General features: G+C 40.4%; 1 protein-coding gene across 4 annotated transcripts in view; it reads right to left on the bottom strand.

Annotated features, from left to right (window-relative positions):
- Positions 1-13,809: 13,809 nt before the first annotated feature.
- The window catches only part of DPH6 (diphthamine biosynthesis 6), a 184,013-nt gene continuing 176,129 nt past the window's right edge, over positions 13,810-21,693 (bottom strand). For all 4 annotated transcript variants that reach the window (XM_058026375.1, XM_058026374.1, XM_058026376.1 and 1 more), the window contains one exon: positions 13,810-14,130. In XM_058026375.1, the coding sequence (XP_057882358.1) occupies positions 14,015-14,130 (116 nt within the window). In that variant the 3' untranslated portion in view covers positions 13,810-14,014. The remainder of the gene's footprint in view (positions 14,131-21,693) is intronic.

Genomic DNA, 21,693 nt, shown 5'->3' with positions numbered 1-21,693 from the left:
TCAGCAGCCACCTTTGAACAGTCTCCCCTTTGCCTTCTACCTCAGCTTTTATTGCTGAGCACAGCACCACATGGTATGGATCATCCCTTTGGCCACTTCAGGTCAGCTGTCCGCTGTGTTCCCTCCCAACTTCATGCCCATGTCCTGCCTACTTGCTGGGGGACAGAGCTGGGAAAAAGAAAAAGCCTTGATGCTGTGCAAGCAGGACTTAGCAGTAGCCAAAACACTGGTGTGTTATCAACACTGTTTTAGCCACAAAGTCAAAAAGGCAGCTATAGCTATGCTATTGCTATACTATATAGCAATAAAGTAACTCTTAGTATCTCTGAGACCCAGCACAGTAGCTACAGTGAACCTACATACTCATAAATTGTCAATACAACTGGTACTGCTAGAAAACAGGAAAAAAATGGAAGAGTGAAAATACTGATTTCAAAATATGGCTCTTTTCATTTCACCGGGTAGTACAATTTCTCATACTCAACACTCATTGCCTGACCCCACCTACAAGTTGAGGAAGAATAGTGGCTTTGACAAGGTAAAAAAAGTAGTTTCTGGCATTTCCATTTTTTCTTTTGTTGCTCCCTTTTAATTTAGATTGCCTTGTCTGTTTCTCCTCCTCTTCTTCCCACAACTTCATTTTTCTTTTTCTTCCTGGTACATTCCCTTCTTTAAGGTATCCATAACCAGTAAACCAGTAGGTTTCACCACTGTTCTCCTCCAGCTTTAGAGCCAGTGCCTTGATCAAAATGTATAAGCATACATCTAAACGTCTCACTAATATCAGGAAAGCATATTTTTTTAGCAATTTTACTGTACCTCAGGGAACGAATTCTTGCAGGTAAATCAGTATTAGAAAAAGGTCAGCCCAATGTCAGTGCAGTATCTCTCAAGGAAAAGGAGGCTTTCATAAGAAAAGAGGAGTAACACTGACAGTTTGATACTTGGGTTTTTTGTTGGTTTGTTTTTTTGTTTGTTTGTTTTTTTTTGTTTTTTTTTTTTTTTTTTTTTTTTTTGTACTGAGGAGATTGTATCTGAAATAGAAAAGACCGAGAGAACAAGCAGAGAAAGAAAAATGATTTGATTTTTTTTGTTCCTTGTATAATTAGCCACTGATCATTCCTGAAAGGGAGCCCAGATGTTGAAATACACTTAAAAACCATTAAAAAAAAAAAAGAAAAAAAAAAGGTAATAGTCTTTCAATACCAACCATGGCTAGTTGTTTTTGGGTTTTCCTACGAACACGGTTCTTCTTGTGCTCAACAGTCATTGTCAATTGTTAATCAACAGCATGACAAGATCCTACCAATGTGACCTGCATTATCTTACTGTGTACTCATCAGAGCAATTGATGAACTTTATAGGAATTCTCTTCTTCCCAGCTGAGTTCATCATTTCACAGCTGTAGTGGAGCATATGTCTTTGTCCTTAGAGCAAAGGATTAAAATAACTCATTTCTCCTATTTAGTTTAGTTGCTGGAAGTAATTTCCTGTTGTCCTTCTCAAAGGCTTCTGGGAGAGCTGCTTGGCACCAGCAACACAGAGAATCAGGAGGGTAGCTCTGTAAATGAGCTATAAAAAGTAGATGGGAAAGCCCATCTGAGGCAAATAATTTCTCTCATGAACTGGGAAGTGACAATATAAGGATGAGTAGGGGTTTTGATGTCTAAGGTAGACAACAGGATCAGGTATTTCTTTGGATTCTAGTCCTAACAGTTCACTGAGATGTAGCCTGACTTAGAACCAAAAGAGATAGGACAACATGTGCCACTTTCAGAAAAATTTATCTCACAAATTCTATAAGAGCATCACAGATTTCCCCTGAGCCCTGGTGTTCCTTAGCACATCTGCAGAGGAAGAAAAGAAAGATATTTAAGGCAAGAAAAGCCTAAAGACTCTTCTTACAGCTAAGCTGTGCCTCGGCTGCTTCTATCAGAGGACAGTTCTGATTTGATCTGTGATGAGATGGAGATTAAATATCTTCTGTTTAGCATCCTATCCTCTACCACTGGCTGCTGCTCCACCTCTCTAGGTATAGAGCTGTAACCAATAACAGCAGTGATGCAAAGCACTCAAGACTGGATGGACAGATGAAAACTTACATCATGAACCAGAAACTTAACTAGGTCAGTGATTGATGCCAACAACTAATACAGATTCAAAACCCTTCTGCCCTTCTGGTTTTACATGCATTTTAAATGCTTCTGGTTATAGTTGTCCTGTATCCCAGTGAACTGTACTGCACAATAAGAGAGGAGTGTGCTGTGTCTTCTCTGGGTTGGGTTTTGTGCCAGGTCCAACCTAGCTTGGGTGTTTAGTATGAGGAGAGTATTCTTGACTATCTATGACTTCTGAATTGCACTGAGCTGAGAGCAAAGCATCTGAGTCCTTCAGTTGCTCTTGCTGGCTTGGCATTTACCTACACAATATCCTAACATATTGATACAGCTGATTTAAAGAATGTGATTTGTGTCTTATAAAGTGCTTTATGGAAAAACCAGGCGTATAATCTTGGTTTTTGGATTCTGCTGGATGATAAGTCAGCTCTGAGCTAGATAGTGTTCTTCCATCTGCTTTCCACCTGTACAGGGCAGCAACCTTGCTCCTGCAGCTGTAACCAACACAATCAATGATCTGAGAGAGCTGTTCCTGCCAGAATTGTTAGGACAACTATGTTGGAACAGTCAGAAAGGAGGGGTAAGGCAGAGTCATACTTACATACATATTGATGTGGCCACTTGAGCTGGTTGTCTTGCTTTCAACCTTTTGACCTCCATAGATGAACATTTGTCCACGGCAGACAAACCACAGGAATGTCTGCTAACAGGATCCTGTTGACAACTCTTTCAGGGCCCTGCCTTCCTACTGTTTGTTTGTACACAGGGCTTTCAAACTTCAGCTGCAAATTCAGTTGGGAGCTAACACAGACAATGACACAGGTAGGGTAAATGCCAGCCAGTTTCTGGTGTCTGCATTCTTGGAGATGTACTTCTCCCACAGGAAGAGAGGCTGTGAAATAAATACCTGTGATGTAGTTCTGCAGTGCCCTGCCTGTCTGTGCTGCTTTGAATATTCTATTTATCAGGCCCAGAGACTCAACCAAAGCATTTTCTGGAATCTCAGTGACTGCTAGGACAGTCTACTCCTGTTTGCTCAGCTTCTAAGTCCTTGCTCCTGGGAAGGGCCCCCTTCCTAAGCAGAGTGGTTCTAGGAGCACAGGTGAGTATCCAGGTCCAGCCCTGGCCCTGTGTGCAGTGTCACAATGTGCCAGTACTAAAGCAGCTTCAGCAGCCTGCTTCCTTCAAATGCTTCGCAAGCAGCAAGTCAGAAAACATTAGGTTTTGGTGGAAAGAAAACAGCTGCTTATTTTATTTTATTTGAATGATGGTGTGGAATTTAATTCAGCAAAGACATGAAGTATGTTGGTAAATTGTGAGTATGTGTAGGTGGGTGTGTTGGTGGGTGTAGGGAGCATATGGAAGAACTGCAGCATGAGAAAGCAGCCGACAGAAGGGGTTTGGAAAGTCTAAAGCAGAGCAGACTTCTCTTCTCTTCCTGCTTTTTAACTCTCCCTTTGGCACCACTTCATGCTGCAGCCTCATTCTCTCTCCCTCCTGGTTGATACATTATACTTGTATCTCTCGGTATTTGCTGGGAATGTAATTCTTGTATTTATAGTTCTAGGTCGGGAAACACAAAACTGACTTAAATAAACCCTCAAGTTTGCAAAGCAGCAAATGGTGTGGTGAGAGGGGTGTGTGTGTATGTTTGCCGTCCATAACACTTCATGCATCAACCGGGAACCATACCTACTACTATTACTAATTGTAACTACTGGGCCCCGTTTCTGCACAACTGCAGAGTGAGAGCAGAGCTCGGGGCTCGGGGCGCTGCAGGCCGGCCCGTGGGGCCACCATGGAGGCACACCCCGGCCCCGGCCCCGGCCCCGGCCCCGGCCCCGGCCCCGGCCCCGGCCCCGGCCCCGGCCCCGGCCCCGGCCCCGGCCCCGGCGCGGCCCTGCGGCGGCCCGCGGGCGGCCCCGTGCTGTTGCGCGGCGCGGACGGGCGGGGGCAGCATTGCCCGCGGAATGGCGGCGGCTGCCGAGGCCCGGGCGGGAGGGACGCGGGAGGGGAAGCAGAGAGACCAAAGCCCCTTTTCTGTGCCCCTTCTTCGAGGGCTGCTCTGCGGCGTGCTCGGACGCGCCTTTACCACCTCTCCATTTCGGGGGAGAGTGTGAGATTAAAAAATGCGGTCAGTTCCAGCAGCCGGTGTCCGCTGCGGCGACAGGCATACCTGTGCCTGGGAGCGGTGACAAAGGCTCCCCATCGGGATTTGTAACTTGTAAAGCGTGTGATCTGTCGTGTTCTTAGGAAAATCCTTACGTCGGAACACAGGTCCTGAGTAGCACAGTGCTCTGAAAGCGCCCAGGGAGTCAGCAGAGCGGGGCAGAGCCGGGCACAAGGGCACGGCCGCTCCCGTCGGGGGGACCTGCAGGGCCGGCCCCAGTGCCTGACCGCCGCAGGGCGGCCGCAAGGCAAAGCACGGTGATCTTGAGCACAATGTCCACATTCCTCCTGGACACTGACACACAGAGCCACCTCTCTGCGAAGCCTGTTCTGGCGTTTCACCACTGAAGGAATCAGTTCCTCTTTGAGCAACCGTGCAAAGGTGCAGATTTTTAGGAGATGTGCTGGGCTTCAACATTCAGACTAAGTGGCATGGCACTCGTGGTGCATCTCCTTTAAAGCCTTTCATCACATGGGAAAAAGGGACAAGGAATAGTGAGGATTTTTCTAACACTTTTTTCAGTAGATTGACTTTATATTTTATCTACATAGTCTGCTTTGCCAAACTTTGGAAATCTTGGTTCAATCTACCAGATCATAAAATACTACCTTCCCAAGAAACTTTTTGTAGGTCTGTCCTTACATGACTAGGGAGCACAAATTCCACTCAGTCAAAATATAAATTGTTCAAAGTTCCCAGTCACTTTGGTCATTTTGAAAGAAGTATGTGGGCCTTGGTAAAGGCAGCAGATGGTGTTTCACTACCAAGTCACATTGTTGAGATGCAGCTGACACCTGGGTACAATGTAAGGCTTGGTCTCACCTTGCCTTGGAACTATGAAACTTTACAGTTTGTATTTCTAAATATATCTGATGCCAATGGTACCAGGTGCAAGTTTCAGCATTTTTTTCTGTGTGCTGTCTCGCTTATGATCTTCATTGTAACTTGGATTTCTAAGGTCCTTAGTCATGAATGCAAATGTAGAGTTTACATGGATCTTTCCTTTTGTTTAACATACACTGAACATTTTAAGACAGTACCAGGGAGTGAGAGAATAAAATAAAATAAAATAAAATAAAATAAAATAAAATAAAATAAAATAAAATAAAATAAAATAAAATAAAATAAAATAAAGAGGAATAGGAACCCTAAAGAGGGAGAAAGAAAGGAGAGAAGAGAAACACAGAGGTAACACAGGAAGAAGACCAAAGGGCATACAATGTCTGATGATAGAAGAGAAAAAGCAGTTTTCTCAATCCTCCTGCCCTGTTTGCAGTTCTTAACTCTGCAGCTTCTGTGGAGAAGTAATATTATAAAATATCAGTGGTATTAAACCCAAGGCTTTCTAGTTTTGAAGAGAAATCCATGACAATGAGGGAGTAGCTCTAGGAGACAAAGAATGCCCATGCTACACAACACAGCTCTCCAGTGCAGAATCTCAACAGTGACCCTGCAGCTTTACAGGAGACAAGCCTGGGCTCCTGTGCCAGTCTGCACCTGACCTGCAACAGCATTCCCACCCATCCTCAACTCTGCATGTGGACCAGAAAGCAAGTGAAAAAAATTCTCAGTGTTGTATTTTAAAAAAGTGTCTGCCACAACTCACTCATGACTCAAAGTTACCTCATGAACTGTGGGCATAAAGAGCATTGGGAATGTTCTCCTTTCCCACGGTGTGTGCCACTCACAGGATGCCTCACTGTATTCCTGTCACTGCCTAAAAGAGAGTCTTCAGAACAATCCAATCCATACCCATTACTGCTGTCCTCGTTTTACAGGACAGAAGAGATCATAAATATATAACTTGTTACTGTTGCAAGGTTCAATGTCAACATCAGAATGTAAGAGCTCTTGTTCCTGAGGATTCTGCTCACACCTCTGAACTCTGTTTACCCCAGAGAGAAAGTTTTTATCTTTTTTTTTTCTCTCTTGAAATAATGTGTCTCTAAGTATCTTTTAAATAGAACTAGGTATTCCAACTGAACATTTTAAAATATGTAAATTGCAACAAGTTCTGCAACAGAAAATTTTCTATGGTTCAATGCTTCAGGATAATTCCAGGGAAAGAAAGGAATCTGAACAGAAAATCTGCCCTTTTCAATAGAAAAGAAATACTTCTTTTGGGAGGGGGGCGAAATACAACCATGACCAAAAGAAAAACCAAACCAAACCAACCAACAAAAAAACCCCAAAAAACACCCCACCAAAAAAAACCCAACCCCCAAACCATTTAAAAACCATTTTACTTGCATTCAAATAGAAAATAAAATACTCTGACAGTTGTACCGTGGAATTGAAGTCCATTGGCCAGCTCTTTTTGTCTCCTGAAATCATGTAGCAAAAACTGTAGCCACTCTTGATATATGTACATATTAGTGTGGGCACTCAGTGTTTGAAATACAGTGTATGGAATTGCTCACAGCACATTGAGAATGCTCAGAAACGTGCAATTTTAGGGTTGCACTTTATGCTGTGAGACACATGGTGCTGTTAGCAATCCTTTTTCTCCCACTAAGCACACATTACCTGAGTTTTCTAGTTGAGAATACACCTAAATGACTTCTTCCTTTTTTTTTTTTTTTAAGAGGGCCATAAATTGTCATCAAAGACAGGGGGTCTCAAATCAGCTGTTATTTAAACACTGCCTACTTGTTCTCAAAATCCTATGTCATTCTTATATCAATATCCTTTAAAGAAAAGCAGAAATTCGAGGAATATAAACCTACAAACCCAATTAAAAAAGCATTACATGCAGTTTGCATGTGAAGGTAGTGTGGGGTTCTTTAAACAAAAATTCTGTCTTTTGGGAGTTTTGTGTGACCTTTGTTAATTTTCTTAGTTTGTTTTCAAAGATGATTGATTTCCATCCATTTTTTCTGATAAGAAATAGCAGTAGCTGCCTCCACTTTGCTATATCCTTTCTTTTGCTTCCTTTACAGGGGGTTGATTCACCTGTTCATTAAAAAGGGGAAAACCCAACTTTGGGGAGTGACTGTCAAGTAGGAAAGTTGCATAGTGATGTGACTCTGCCTGTGTGTGAGAGAGAAATCAAATAAAATCCAGAGCTGAAAAACTAATTCATTGTATGTACCATAGAAGAAAAATCATGCTGAAGTCCTGAGCTAACTCACATAATGCCTTCAGGAATCAGAAAAATGACACTGTCAAAACACAACATTAGTTTTCAGAAGCCTCCAGGCAAAATTTTATTTATTTAAAGTTAGCTCCTATTTTAATAACAAAAAAGAGGCAGTATATTCTACATCAAAGAAAAAACTTTTCCTAATGTTTCCATTCCTCTTGTGAAGTACTGGAGTTGAAGTATTGGAGCTGTCTTTCTCTAAATAATTACGTGAGTGGCAGGATCTCAACCTGAGAAAGCTTTTTGTCTGCACTGGGGACTGCAGCATTAAGAGAATCACATTTGGCTTGCCTAATCTGAGCTGCAATACAAGATACTCAGACTTTCAGTATTTAAATAGTTAGTTTTATACAAGATCCATAACAATGAAGATGAATCCTGAAACAACATCTGGGTACACTGTAGCACCTTGATCAAGGGTACAGATGAGACACACATTTATGAGCTACACTCTCCAGTCAAGACCTATTAACCACATTGCTGGTGGCAGTACCCAGGAGAAATATCCCTTAACATGGTGCACAGCTGGTGGCCTCTCTTGCGTATTACCCTCATTTCAGGCATCCTCCCCTTCAGACCCAGACAAAGCACGCTGTTAGAGGAGTCAAAGCATTTACCTTGTTGAAGGGATGAGAGATGCATTTTAAAGTTCACTTCTGGATCTCTTTCCTGGCAACTCTATTTATTCCTCTTTGTTCTTCATTCATTAATCTTTTATAGTAAGAACTAGTAGTAGTGAGAAGGCAGTCCAGGGTCCTTTCCTTCAAAGACATCCCATAAATAAAGAATAAACCCCTTAGGTCCCTAGACCTGTTGTTTGCCTTTTTAGCTTGACTTCCCCACCAGTTCCTAGTAATACCATTCCTTTGGCAATAACTTCTGTCTGTGTTTCCTTTCTATTATTTCATATCCTTTAACACCTCCTGCTGTGAACCTTAACAGATCTGGAGCTGTGGTAATTTGGTTCAGTTCCAAAAGGCTCTACATTTGCATGTATCTGGGTCTTGCTGCTGAACGGTTGGGTATGTGTGGGAGTAGGACTGAACTTTGTTCCAAGAGATAACTCTAACATCTGAGAAATGTATTTCTTCCTTCTGGGCCTCTGGTCTTTTATAAGCAACAAAATAAACTAATGTCAAGGCAGCCACCAACAAACCCATGGGTCTCAGTGAAGGGGAAGCAATGCTTGCATGAGTTTGCACTCCTAATGCAATAGCTTCAAGTTCTAGCTAAGACAAACTATGTCTTTCTTGTGAAGTGAGGGTATGGCAATAATGTGATGTATGAAGGATGTTATGGTAAGACAGTACCAGTACCAGTACCAGTACCAGTACCAGTACCAGTCAACAGCTACCAGTAGCAGGAGTTGCAGGAAGACAATAGAGACAGAGCTCAGAAGAGAGAATTTCTCCCTCTGTCATGGCAAAATCTAAAGTAGAACGAATCTCATGAGTAACAGAAAGTAGTAACTCTGGCTGGCAGGTGATGTGCCTTTGAGGTTGAAAACTGCTTCTTCTGCCAAAGCAAATTCCCCTACTTGGGGACTGTGGAGAGTGGAGGAGCTCTTCTCCCAGCAGCATAACCTGAGACCTGCCTACTCATGCTGGGCAGGGGAGGCCCCGTGTGCAGCTGTCCCAGTGATGGACCAAGAAAATTTTATGTGACGGACCTGTAAAGCACTTCAGGATCAGCGAGGATGAATCCTGCTGTAAAATGCATCATTAATGCTACTAGATGTATTATAGACTCTGTGATCTGAGACTGCTGCAGGCAGTGTGCTGGGAGAAAAGCTTTCCAGATTGTGCTCATGCAAATTTCTGTCTGTGATCACATTCGTTCTGGTTCCCACTACAACATTGCTTTCACACTCGTGTGCTGCTCACTCAGTCTAAACTTTTTGTTATTGCAGGTTGTATGACTACAACATAGCATCCCTTTGCTAACACCTTTGCAAGGGTGAGAAAACATACAAATATGGAAATAAAGGCATAAAAAATCTAATGGATATGCTTAAACTTTCCCAGAAAAGGGGTGGAGTTGGTCCTAATCTTTGGCTCCTCACTTGAATATGTGCCCTAACAGGTTACTAGAAAAGGGCAGCTGTCAGCTTGTTCATGGCTTGTCTTTTTGTTCAGAACCATTGTTTTTAGTTCAGCTTGTCTTTTTGTTCTGAATCATTGTTTTATTCCGAACTGGGGATCTTTATAATTCAGAGAGGAATTTCTGAAAGCTGGGAAAGGCAAATGTGAAATCTGATCTATTTTGAGTTTGTCCTCTTGTAATGTGGGCAGTCTCATCAACCCTGTTAAATCATGCAAACAGCATTTTGAAATAATTAGGGATTGATACAGTGACAAAATAGCTATATAATAGGAGATGGAGGATGAGCAGAAATATCCAACAAATGTTTTTTAAACATTGCAAGTGAAATGGAGAGCCAAAGTAATGGCAAAGAGACCTATGGCCAGTGAAATAACCTGTGCCAAGAGCCTCAGCACAACCAGACAGAGAATGTAAGAAAAAAGCAGGCAGTGCTCTAAAAAATTATAAAAGCAGGAAATCACAGGCAAACCCTAGTCATGAATTAATCCAACAGAAGTCAAATCCAAAAAATTGTGAGCAGTGAATCATCAGTAAAAGGGCACTTGCATGTAACATATGAGTTCAATTCACAGGTACCCAGTCTGTTTTTTAAAATTAAAATTTAAAATAGGTCAAAAATATTCAGTGTTCAGATGATAGTTGAAAAAAGAAGCTTTCAAGATATCAAGTCTGTATTTTGAATGTTTGTCTAATACATCAACACAGGCTGGCTTGCCAGAAATATTAAAATACAAGTAAAAAGATCATAAATTAGTAAATTGTCAAGTATTCTTAATATGTATTCTCTATGCCAGACATTTATAATAGTGAAAGCAGGTTACTTAAATAATAAGTGCCAGTTAGTACTCAGAGAGCTCAGAACAGTTTTACTTTAATAGAGAGAACAAACTATGTTTGCTTCAGGAAAGCCATCCTGAAAGAAATAACAAAGATTTAACTTGGACACATGAAAAGTTTCTGTATTTTACAATTTCAGTGTTCATTTATAGAACTTTTACACCATGCAGTAGAAATCTTTTATTAAACCAATGCACTCATTTATTTGAAATAAAATTTTTGTTCAGTCACTGTCTTTTGATAGACTAGGCTCTGCACATAGACAGGAGATAATGGATTGAACAGGATGTCCTTGAAAAAGAAGAGCTCCTTCAGATTACCTCTCTAATACTCAGGAGACATCCTGCTTCCAGTTCTCATTGCACTTCTGAAGGCTAAGAGGAAAGATGCATCCATGCTATCTGGTGTAACAAATCAGCTCCTGAACTACCTAACTATAAAACTCACAGGGAAAAAAATTAAATAATCTCTTTTTAAAATATCTCAATGTCATTTTAAAATCTATTTAGGAAGATCAGCTCTGGTGCCTTTATAGCAGCTTAGCCATGTGCATTGTAAAGGCTCACTAGTACTGTTGCCATCACTGGGTTTTGAAATGAGTACAGCACAAAGTTACTAAATCAGTTTTGGTCTTACAGAGCCATTTGGTCATACTTTCAAGCAATTAAAGAAATTGATATACAGAGACTTTTAAAAGGAGGCAGGAGACAAAATTTTATGGGCACAGAGAACTATAACAGGACATAGATTACTTTTTGAAAAAAAAAAAGGAAGTAGAGAAGATTTGCAAGACATATTCTAACAGTTGTTAAGCACAGAAACAAAAAATTAAAACTTTGGGTTACATTTTTAAAGACATTTTTCCACCCATTACATAAGGGCTGCTGGAATAAGCCAACATTTTGTGTCATAATAAGCATACAAAACATTTTCCTGCAGGCTTAATAAAAATCAGAGAAACATAAGAATTTGTATGCATACAAAGTCCTCAAAACTGGTGTCTTAGCACATATAGGAATTTATAGTCTCAAGATTAAAACTTGCTGGGGTAATCACTCCACTGACCTTTCTGTGGAAAAAAAAAACCACAATAAAAACCGCAAAAAACCAGCCCTGTACCTATAAATTTTGAGTATTGATGTTTTTCCCTCTTTTCACTAAACCACGTGTATGTCTGTGTGTGTGGATGTCTGTACCCCTGTCCCCACCTCACATCTTCAGCATTGTGACAAAGAAAGTCAAAAAGAGCTCTGCTGAACATCTTATTCATAGTAGGACCCAGTAGTTCTGATGAAAATACAGCAGCTTAAAGCAGATAAATTGTGCTTTTTCTCTCTATTATAAAAGTCTTAGGCCTCTCTATGGCACACTTTTCTCACCTACTTTGCATATAAATGTTGCACAAATGGCCTTGATCATACTTAAAATAGTGTAGACCGAGCTTATAGTTTCAGTCATTCACACCACTCAGAAACTGCTTGAAGTCTCTCTAGGAGAAAAAGCCAGCAAACTGTTCTTTTTTATGTATTCACAATTTAAACCTGTTGAAGTTCTATTTCTCCCTCTCTCAAAAAAGGAAAAGGTTTTGCTTTCAGTTGCGAGAAAAACAAAAGATCACACTGTTTTTCAGACCAATCCATTCTGTTACCATTTCTCAATGCAGCTCTAATGAGAAAATAAGCAGGCTAGCTGGAGTCATGAATCTTGTAGGAAGACTTACAGGAAAAGCTGTTTTCTTTAGAAGCAAATATCCTGCTGCCTTAAAATATCCAGTACAGTACAAAAGCTAAGATCAACATGTTTCAGTATCTTTTTAAACTCATGGTGAAAAAAAATGACTGCTCCAGGAGACTCAGTGAAACTTATGCCATCTCTTTGGTTTCCATATGCATCAATGGAAAAATAAGCTTCATCCTTATCTCTCTGAAAGTCCATCTTCTCTTCTTCTCTTACAGTCCATTGTGTCTCTGGCCCATGGACACTCCACAGTGAGAGAAATAAAATACTGGTAGTTGCAGGGAGAAGTGAGAAAGTGATTTAGCCTTTTAAAAAAGTAGAATTCAAATAAACCAGGCACATCCAGGTATTAGCAAGTCCTTTTCTGATCGTGGGAAAGGATGAAATGTGTTTAAGTCTAACCTAAAAATGATCCTGAATACTAATCAACTAATGTATTGTTAATACACTCATCCCTTTTTCCTTACGAAATTTAATACAACCATCTTTTTGTACACTGTTATATAAAAAACTCTTTGCCTTGCCCATTTCAAAAACATTTAAACATCTGTGAAAAAAGGAATTCTTACTAAAGAAGAGGGCAGCTTTGCTATATTAGTAAGCAATTGTAAAGAACAATAACATTTAACAGTTTCTAATTTCAAGCACTGATCAGCATAGTATGCTGGGCATGTAGAAGTTCTAAGAGAGGAAGATCCTCTTATCTTTAGTCTCTTGTTTTATATCGGGTGCTGCCAAGTGCATTTCTTGAGAGTGGGTAAGAAAATGAAACTGGAGGACTAAGTCCACCTAGTTGTCACCTCAATGTGAATGTCCTGCCATACAGTTAACTTTTGTGGGGGTATCTCAGATATATGCTGAGGACAGAGAAGGATAACTTGGAGTGCTGGTCTCCTACCTCCAGTGCTCACACTGTGGAAGAGAAGCAGTGAGAATATATAGATGCAGAATATAGGCAAGGCAAAGGTTTGACACTTGTTCTTGAAGATTTAATTCTATAACCTTTGTTTGAAAGTAAGATTTTTCTGCAGTGCATTACTGCTTCAAGCAAAGTCCAAAAGGCTTTCTTTTCTGTACTGACCTTATCTAATGAGTAAAGTATCAGTGGTAATGAAATTGACAGGTGCTTCACCTGTGTGTCTGAGCCTGTTTTAGTGAAAGCAGTGCTAAAACTCCTGTTGATTTTCTGGAGAAAACTGAAGCCCGGGGTCTATGACAGCTGTCAATACTGGTAGCTGGTAGTCACCTGAATGTTGGTAGCTCTTTAATAACACCTGTCTACCTGATATAAAACACAGAAATACTCCTGGATTAGAAAGCAAGGTGGTACATCCTGATGTCTGGCCATCATTTCCATTATTTGTTTCAGTAAAATGTGCATCCTAAATACCACTCTGAATAATTCTTCCTCAGTGCTGGAAATGGTTAAAATCTGGCCACAAATAAGGTTTTCATGAGTTGGCCCGAAGTGAGTAAATTCAACATAGAATTGAAAGGAATACAGTCCTTAAAACAGTATTGGAGGTAATATTCTAGTTTCACCTCCATCCAAATGATATAAAGTTATAATTGGTGTATAATTGGTGTAACCAGACCTAAATATATCAAACAAAGAACCAATGTGATCACACCAACTGCATCTCCCAGAGGCCACCTACTTTAACCTGCACACATCTAAAAACAAGTCAGACAAAAGTACATTATTTTTAAAAGAAAACTTTATTCTTCATACAAACCCGACTCTGTCACATATCATGAGGGATCATTAACAAGGTAATATGGCTTTGCTTAAATCAAACAATATTGCTTCATGAACATATCCAACGGAGTTAGTATCAGCTCTTTTCTTTGTTCTCTCCTAGATGGAATGTATGCATGTTTTGATATCAACTCATCTCCTTTAAACTGCTAGCTTAGCCAGCATGTTATATGAATAACATCTTTGTCAGGTAAATCCACCACAGGTACTAAAATCAGAGCCGGGGTCTTCTCTTCCAAATATTTTTCAAGGTATTCTTGCAGTCCTAAAATAGAAACAAAACAACTAATGAGTCCCCCTTGTCTTGTGTCCTATCTCTTAAGAATGATTTCTAAATACTTTTCTGAAAATTATTGTGGAGTAGCAATTAACAAAAGGAAGTGAAACACAACTCTTAAATTTTCACTTTATATAGAAGGAAAATCTCCCACCTCCTTTTTGACTAATTTGAGATTAACTTGAGCTGTTGCCTAAGGCCAGAATTCAGCAAAACAGTTAAATGCATATTTCTCAGCCTTTAGTGAGTGAGTGGTTGATTACAGATACAGAGAGCTGAACTAGAGCAGTAGTAAAAATACCAAAAGGCCAGCTGAAATTCAGTTGTCATTTTTGATATTTGGCTGACCAGCACATAGCTGTCTGTAAATGAAACTCTTCTCTCAAGTCCCATTGTGGGGCATCAATAAAACAAGAAGAAGTTAAAGTGGGCCATTTTTAATAACATTATGAACTTCATTTCAATTTGTAATCAATGGATGCATGCCATCTTGAAGACATAATGGAGTAAGTCCAGGAATGGCAACATATATGACTGAATATCTGGAATTACAGTAAGATTCAAACTGCTAAAAATACAGAATCTGGCTACGAGAAGCTCTAAAGGGACTGGTATGTGTGGTAGAAGTTTGCAAATGTAAAAGTCCACTATGGGAACAGAATTAATAATTGAGATGATCTAATTAGAATACAGAAGAAAAGTAAAGAATGGAAAATTTAAACTTGCCATCAAGACATTCTTGGTTGTGCTCAGCCTCAGTGAACATGCTAGAAATGAAGCCACAGAGAACCCTAAAGAAAACTACTGAAAATCCACTGAATGACCCACAAAAGACACTTTCCTAATGATAAGGTATAGCCTGCAAAGGTTCTTGTTTCAATAACGTATTTCTGTCAGCAGCTTCTGGGATTATGGCAATTCTTTATAACACTAAGCAATCTTGGCTAGAAAGGGTGTAAAGAGGGCAGAACTTGCAGACTGTCAGAGCTTTTTTTTTTTTTTGGCGTCACTGCCTGTGAAACTGCGAATAGGCAGTTCAGTCAAAGTGTTACCTCATCCAGGATAAAACAGGAATTTTGCAATTGTATTCACTGAAGCCAAAACTCTCTTTTTATCTGGCAGCAGTAGCACAAATTAATGTAATAATGGCAACGCTGCCTACAAAATATTGCAAAGATAGTACCAGTTTTCTGAAATTCTGCTGGCTTCCCTTTGTATTAGCATCATTGACATTGGAGGTCATTGGAGGTGAAGACTGACAATGGAGAGCCAAAGATCAACAGTCACCTCAAAGGTCAAATAACTTCTTCCATTTTGTGTGCAAAAAGGAACTCATTCTCTGTATTACAGATATTCAGCAGTGACCAGGTAATTAACTATCAACTAGGATTTTTCTTGAAAAATTTGACTTCAGAAAATTTTGTGGCTATGCTGACTCTGAAGGCTTAAAGTGGAAGGGGTAAAGACAAGCCACCTCAAAATCACTGATTCCACCCTATTAAAATTACATTTATTTTTTTCATCAATGACAATTGTGAAAATACAATTTTAGACTTTAGCATTTTATGCACAGGCTTAAAGGCTCCAAATCAGTGCTAAAAACTACCAAAACAAGTGCTGGTATACATTTTAAAGGGAGAATTTTAAAGTGGGACTATCTGGAAATAGAACTCCATTCTTTAGTGGGTTTGAGGTGGCCAAAATAGCCATAAATATTTACATTTGAATGCGCCCTAGCGGCCTTGCTTGCCAACCAGGAAGAGCCACCTTTCCTAAAGACCAGTGCCTTTTCTATTGCCAGTGCCTATGTGTATAAATGAAATGTGGATAAAAATCTGGGACATATGCCTCTAATATTGTACTGCATTTACAAATCAATTTTACCTGCTATAATATGACTCTAAGTCTTCCAATACTAATTGTATACTCTTAATGATGGGAAGCTAATGAAGACACTATATTTTTTTACTCATTCAAAATATCATTTTAGATAAATAAAAGCCTTGGTCATGAATGTTTTCTAAATATGTAACTCTTTGTTTGAATACAAAGATTTTCAAAACTGTCCTTCCTTTTGTATCATGTATGGGGCATGCTTGCTCAGTTGTATGCCATGCCAAGTTGATTTTAAAAATAAAAAAAAGTAAAGGACAAAGGGTTACAGTGAGTGTGTTTGCTGAGGTTTAATAGTGGCTATAGATGACTGATGACAGTTATTTAAACTGCCCTGATACAGGATGTTTATGTACAAGCAAAACCAGCTGATTATCAAGCAGCAAACAAGTGGTGTGTTGTGGATGTTTTCATTTCCTGTGAGAGTCCACACAAATTATGCTAGCCACGTTGCAGCCCACTTGCAGTTTTATGGAGGCCACCCAGGGACTCCTGGGGTAACAGAAGTCAACAGGGAAACACAAAGGAAATAACGCAAAGAAATGAAGGGGTGTGCCTCTAGGAAGCTCACACAGCCCAGCTGAGGTGCCTTTACCCCAACGCATGCAGCATGCAAACAGGAGGAGTTGGAGGACACCATGCTGCCTGACATCTCTGTCCTTGCTGCCATTACAGCACAGCTCAAGGCGGGCCCATGGGAATCTCCTGAGGTTTAACAAGAGCAGGTGCTGGTGCTGCTCCTGGGTTGGGGCACGCCCCAGTCTCAGCACAGGCTGGGGATGAGCAGCCCCAGGGCAGCCCTGCCCAGAGGGACTTGGGGGTGCTGCTGGCTGAGAGGCTGCACATGAGGCACCATGGGCACTGCCAGCCCAGAGAGCCAAACGTGTCCTGGGCTGCAGCCAGAGCAGCGTGGGCAGCAGGGCCAGGGAGGGGATTCTGCCCCTCTGCTCTGCTCTGCTGAGAGCCACTGCAGGGCTGCACCAGCTCTGGGCGCCAGCACAGCAGGGACAGGGAGCTGCTGCAGTGACTCCAGAGGAGGGCCTTGAAGATGATCAGAGGGATGGAGAACCTCTCCTACAAGGAAAGGCAGAGAGAATTGGGATTGTTCAGCCTGGAGAACAGAAGGTTTTGGTGTGGCCTCATTGTTGTGGCCTTCCAGTACCTAAAGGGACCCTACCAGAAAGACGGAGAGGGACTGTAGTGATAGGACAAGGGGAAAATGGCTTCAAACTGAAAACGAGTAGGTTTAGATTCGATATAAGGAGAAAATTCTTTACTGTGTGGTGAGGTACTGGAACTGACTGCCCAGAGAAACTGTGGATGCCCCAGCCCTGGAAGCGTTCCTGGCCAGGTTGGATGGAGCTCAGGGCAATCTGGTCTAGTGAAATATGTCCCTACCCAAGGTAGGGGGATTGGAACTGGATGATCTTTAAGGTTCCTTCCAGCAAAAACCATCTTATGATTTTATGATTGTACATGAAATTTGCTCAAAGCAGGTGAACTTCATCCTAAAATATGGATACTCCTTCTCCCAAATAATGCACAGAAATTCAGGGAGCAGGTTCCATATGAAGTGTCTTCCTGCACTGCTATGAATTGTTTTTCTTTTCTTTTTAACCTGGGTGCAGCTGAGGAATATGGACATAACTAAAACTTAAAAATGTACAAAACTTATTCAGTGTCTTCTGGCATTACCATCTATTTCTTCCATTGCTTTGTGAAGACAGGATATTGAAATCAATGATTTGATGTTTTCTCATGCTGATTTAGCAGCTCTTCTATATAGCATGGCATGAACTAAGAGTGTAATCTATTGTTTTTAAAGGTGATTTTCATACTAGGTAAAAAAAAACAGTGCTCTGAGAGCTTCTAAAAGGTCATTCCAAAAGACTAGGAGGTGATTTCTATGTCTTTGCTGTCACTGGCCTCAGCTGGATTTAGCCAGTATCAGATGAGGCCACAGAATTCACTTATATTTTTCAAAATCAAGTCCCTGTTATTGTTGCCATACTCTTGCTTCACTGTATATCTGCAGGGGAGTAGTAATCTAATAGCTCATATGAAAAAGGAAAATGGTGGCAAAAAGGAAAATTGTAGGAAGAAGGAAGATCACATTTAGCCCAGTACATAAAAATCCCTTTCAAATTACTACTATCTTTCCTTCACTTTTTAACCAAAATATATTGTTACATTTCTTAGAGCAGGTTTTAAATCCCTGAGCTAATAAGGCTCCATGGCTTCTGCTGCAGAGATCTGACATGCAGCATGTACTTTGAAAAGATGCATCAGAGGGGATCAGGTTCCTAACAGTTGACTAAGAGTTCCAGTCCCAAAAGATCTGCCCCTGGTGTGCAGAACACTTAACCCTTCGACCAGTACCAACATGACTATTCACAAATTATTGATGTCCCTAAATCCCTGGCAGATTGCAGACAGTTCTTGTCTCCCTTGAAGCCAAAGCATATGGTCACTAATGAGATGGATTAAAAATACATATACACATTCAGGGCTTTGCCACATGAATGTAAAGCCACAGAAATGTTAGAAGGTGATTGAACTGGACTGAACACTGTTAAATACATGATTAGCTTGTTATGGATCATTTCCATTGATCTGTATTCAGTTTCACAGCATAGTTTAATTGAAGCTGTCTGGAACAAGCCTCTGCCTTAAATGATCAGGCAGTGCAATGAAAAGGTGAAACATGAGGAACTGGAGATGCCCCTCCCTTAAACATCCAGCTGTCTCTGTGGTGTCCAACCACAGCAAGAACAGAAGCTGTGCTTTAAAATATTGTCTGTTTTGTCAGTCACACGTTTTTCTTAATATAAAATGATGTAGTGAGATTTAAGATTTGAGGAAAAACCCCTGCATAATTTTCTTGCAATGCAATTAATGCCTTTCTATCCAAAATAAAATCAAACCCAGTAAACAAGAATAAAATATTGGAATATAAAAGGGAGTCACCTGGAAAAATATGATTTTGTGCTGATTTTTTTTTTTTTTGCTGCAGCTGTAAAGATTTTAAATCACAATATGGGTATCTCTCACAGTCCAATAGTTGAATTTTCATGTGGTGCCTTATGCTTTTTGTTGCTATTCTTGATGACATTATTTCATGATGGTCATTGTACTTTTAAGGGACTGGTTTTTCAAAACTGATGTAAGCTCCTTCATGGAATACTGATGATGCACTTCAGTCACTCTGGGCTAGGATATTTATGTGAATACAAGTTAAGCAGTTGTTTTGAATTGCAGGGATGTCTGTTATAGCCATGATATATGAGACAAATGACCAGGAGGAGTTGGGATAAGGCTGTGAAACCACTTCAAACCTGCGATTCCCTATGGCAGTCCTTGGAACTGTGACTATAAAACAAATTACAGAGGGAATGGTAGTTGTGTTTGGAACTCAAGTCATACGCCTTGTCAGTTGCCAAAGGAGCATATCTATATTTGCAAACAATTCTTTCATAAAAGAAGAAGAATTCCTCTCATGGACCCATCTATACTGACAGACTTCTTTCTTCTCCCACTAAACTACTTTTAGTTGTATTAATGAAAATACCTTTTTCAAGTAACCACCTAACATGAAAATACAGCCTATACTGAAAGCACCAAGGCCAATGTTAGCCATCTTCTTTCAGCTTGTTCCTAATACTGGAGTACCATTTCAGATCATTGCAATCTCTTTTGTGAAGGATATGGTTATTAGGATCCAGACTGATAGGACTGTCATGTTGGACATGGAAAGTGGGCAACATTTACCCAGCTGAGCATTCACCAAGAGAAATCATAGGATCATTAAACAGTTTGAGTTAGAAGAGACCTTTAAAGCTCATCTAGTTCACTCCCCTGCAATAAGCAGAGCCATCTTCAACCAGACCAGGTGGTTCAGAGCCTCATTCAACCTAACCTGAAAAGTTTCCAGGGAGGAGACATCAATCACCTCTCTAGGAAATCTGTTCCAGTGCCTCATTGCCCTCATTGTAAAAAACTTCTTCCTCGTATCTAGTCTGAATCTACCATCTTTTAGTTTAAAACCATTACCCCTTGGATGAGGGGTACACTGTCAATACAAGCCCTATTAAAAAGTCTCTCCCATCTTTCTAATAAGCTTCCTGTACATATTGAAAGGCTAATAAACAATCTCCCAAGAGCCTTCTACTAGCTCTTGAAGCTAATAACCCCAACTATCTCAGTCTTTCCTCATTGGAGAGAGATGTTTCATACTCTGACCATTTTTGTGGCCCTCCTATGGACCGGCTTGACAGCTCCATATGTTTTTTGTGCCAAGAGAAAAATCTGCTATAAAGAGAATACTAGTGCTCTGTTACATTTCACTGCTAGTCCTGTTTCTGCAGTGGACTTCTTGTCCCTTTGGAATCTATCCCAAACCTAAAAGTTCTAGCAATGTTTTTAAGCAGGCTACAGTGAAAAGATAATGAAAGTTGCTCTAGGCTTGATGGGTACCCACAGGAGTTGTAGCAACTCTCCCTACAGCTGAGCAGATGAAAAGAAATGAGGAAAATAAGCTTTGTTTCCCTGCATGCCATACTGATAACTCCTGCTCTCAGATTCAGTGAGGAGAAGTTCCAAGCGCAAAAGGCAGCAGTTGTGGACCCTACTGTTCATGTGAGATACAAGAAAAAGGAGTGATTGGCTTATCAGACCACACTAGTAAGTCAGTCAGGATGCCTGAACTCTGCACCACCACCAGCAGCAAGAGGAGAGGAACAGCTGGTATAAAATTATCAACTCTGAAGGAACCCAGATTCTGCCTCTTCCTTGCCCAACCACACAATCCTCTTTGCTGTTCCTCTGTTTCAACAGGAAGGTGTGGGAAAGAAAAAGGGCTCACTCATAATCAGGGAGGGCATTAACATTTACAGGACCCTCACTTTTCTAGAGCTGAGTCACTTGGCTGAGTAACTGTACAAGTCTTTTTAGACTGTAGCTCATGCATTTTTTTTAGCATTTGAAAGAAAATTAGTAGACAAAACAGTTATTTTTAGTATTGGTTTGATTGTGGGCCTGTCAGCCTTGGTGATGCATCTCTTTTATCAAGCTGCCACAGTATCTTGTTTTGTTTTCAGAGCAAAGTTTGATTAAAGACCAATTTCAGAAAAGTTACTATGGGCGTTAATTAGTGCTTCCTGGCCTCTGCGGGGTTTATCTTATGATCTGTTTCACTTACTAAACCCTGTAATTCAATTTACATGAAGATGGGAATGAACCAACCTTTTTCTATTCTTCTGAAGGCTTCTGTTTAACTCAGTCCCGAAAGAAACTCTCTCCTATCATTCCCTAATAAGGAATTCTGCTTTCTAGCCCTTTAAAATCAAAATTAATGCAATACTTCATATCTATAATGGCTTTTCAACTAATGAACTTAGAAAGAGCTTCAGAAAGGGGGTAGGTAAACTTTAGCAAGTCTTTACTTCTAAATAGTGTTTTCAGTGATGCCCAAGTATACTTAGAAAAAACTGATAATAATACTCTTTTTCTCTTCCTCTGCATCTTTCTGGGAGTGGAGCATTGTCATTCTGTACAAGAAAGTCGCTGGTGTTGCCCTCCTCCTCTCTCATTAGCAGACAAGAAAAGCCTTTTGTCTTTCTGAAAGCAAAAGGCCAGCTACTAGGTCAAAAATATTAAAAA

Source organism: Melospiza georgiana, chromosome 6 (assembly GCF_028018845.1).
Source record: "Melospiza georgiana isolate bMelGeo1 chromosome 6, bMelGeo1.pri, whole genome shotgun sequence".
NCBI lineage: Eukaryota > Metazoa > Chordata > Aves > Passeriformes > Passerellidae > Melospiza > Melospiza georgiana.
Note: the sequence above shows the minus strand (reverse complement) of the source record. Positions and strands in the feature narration are given on the sequence as shown.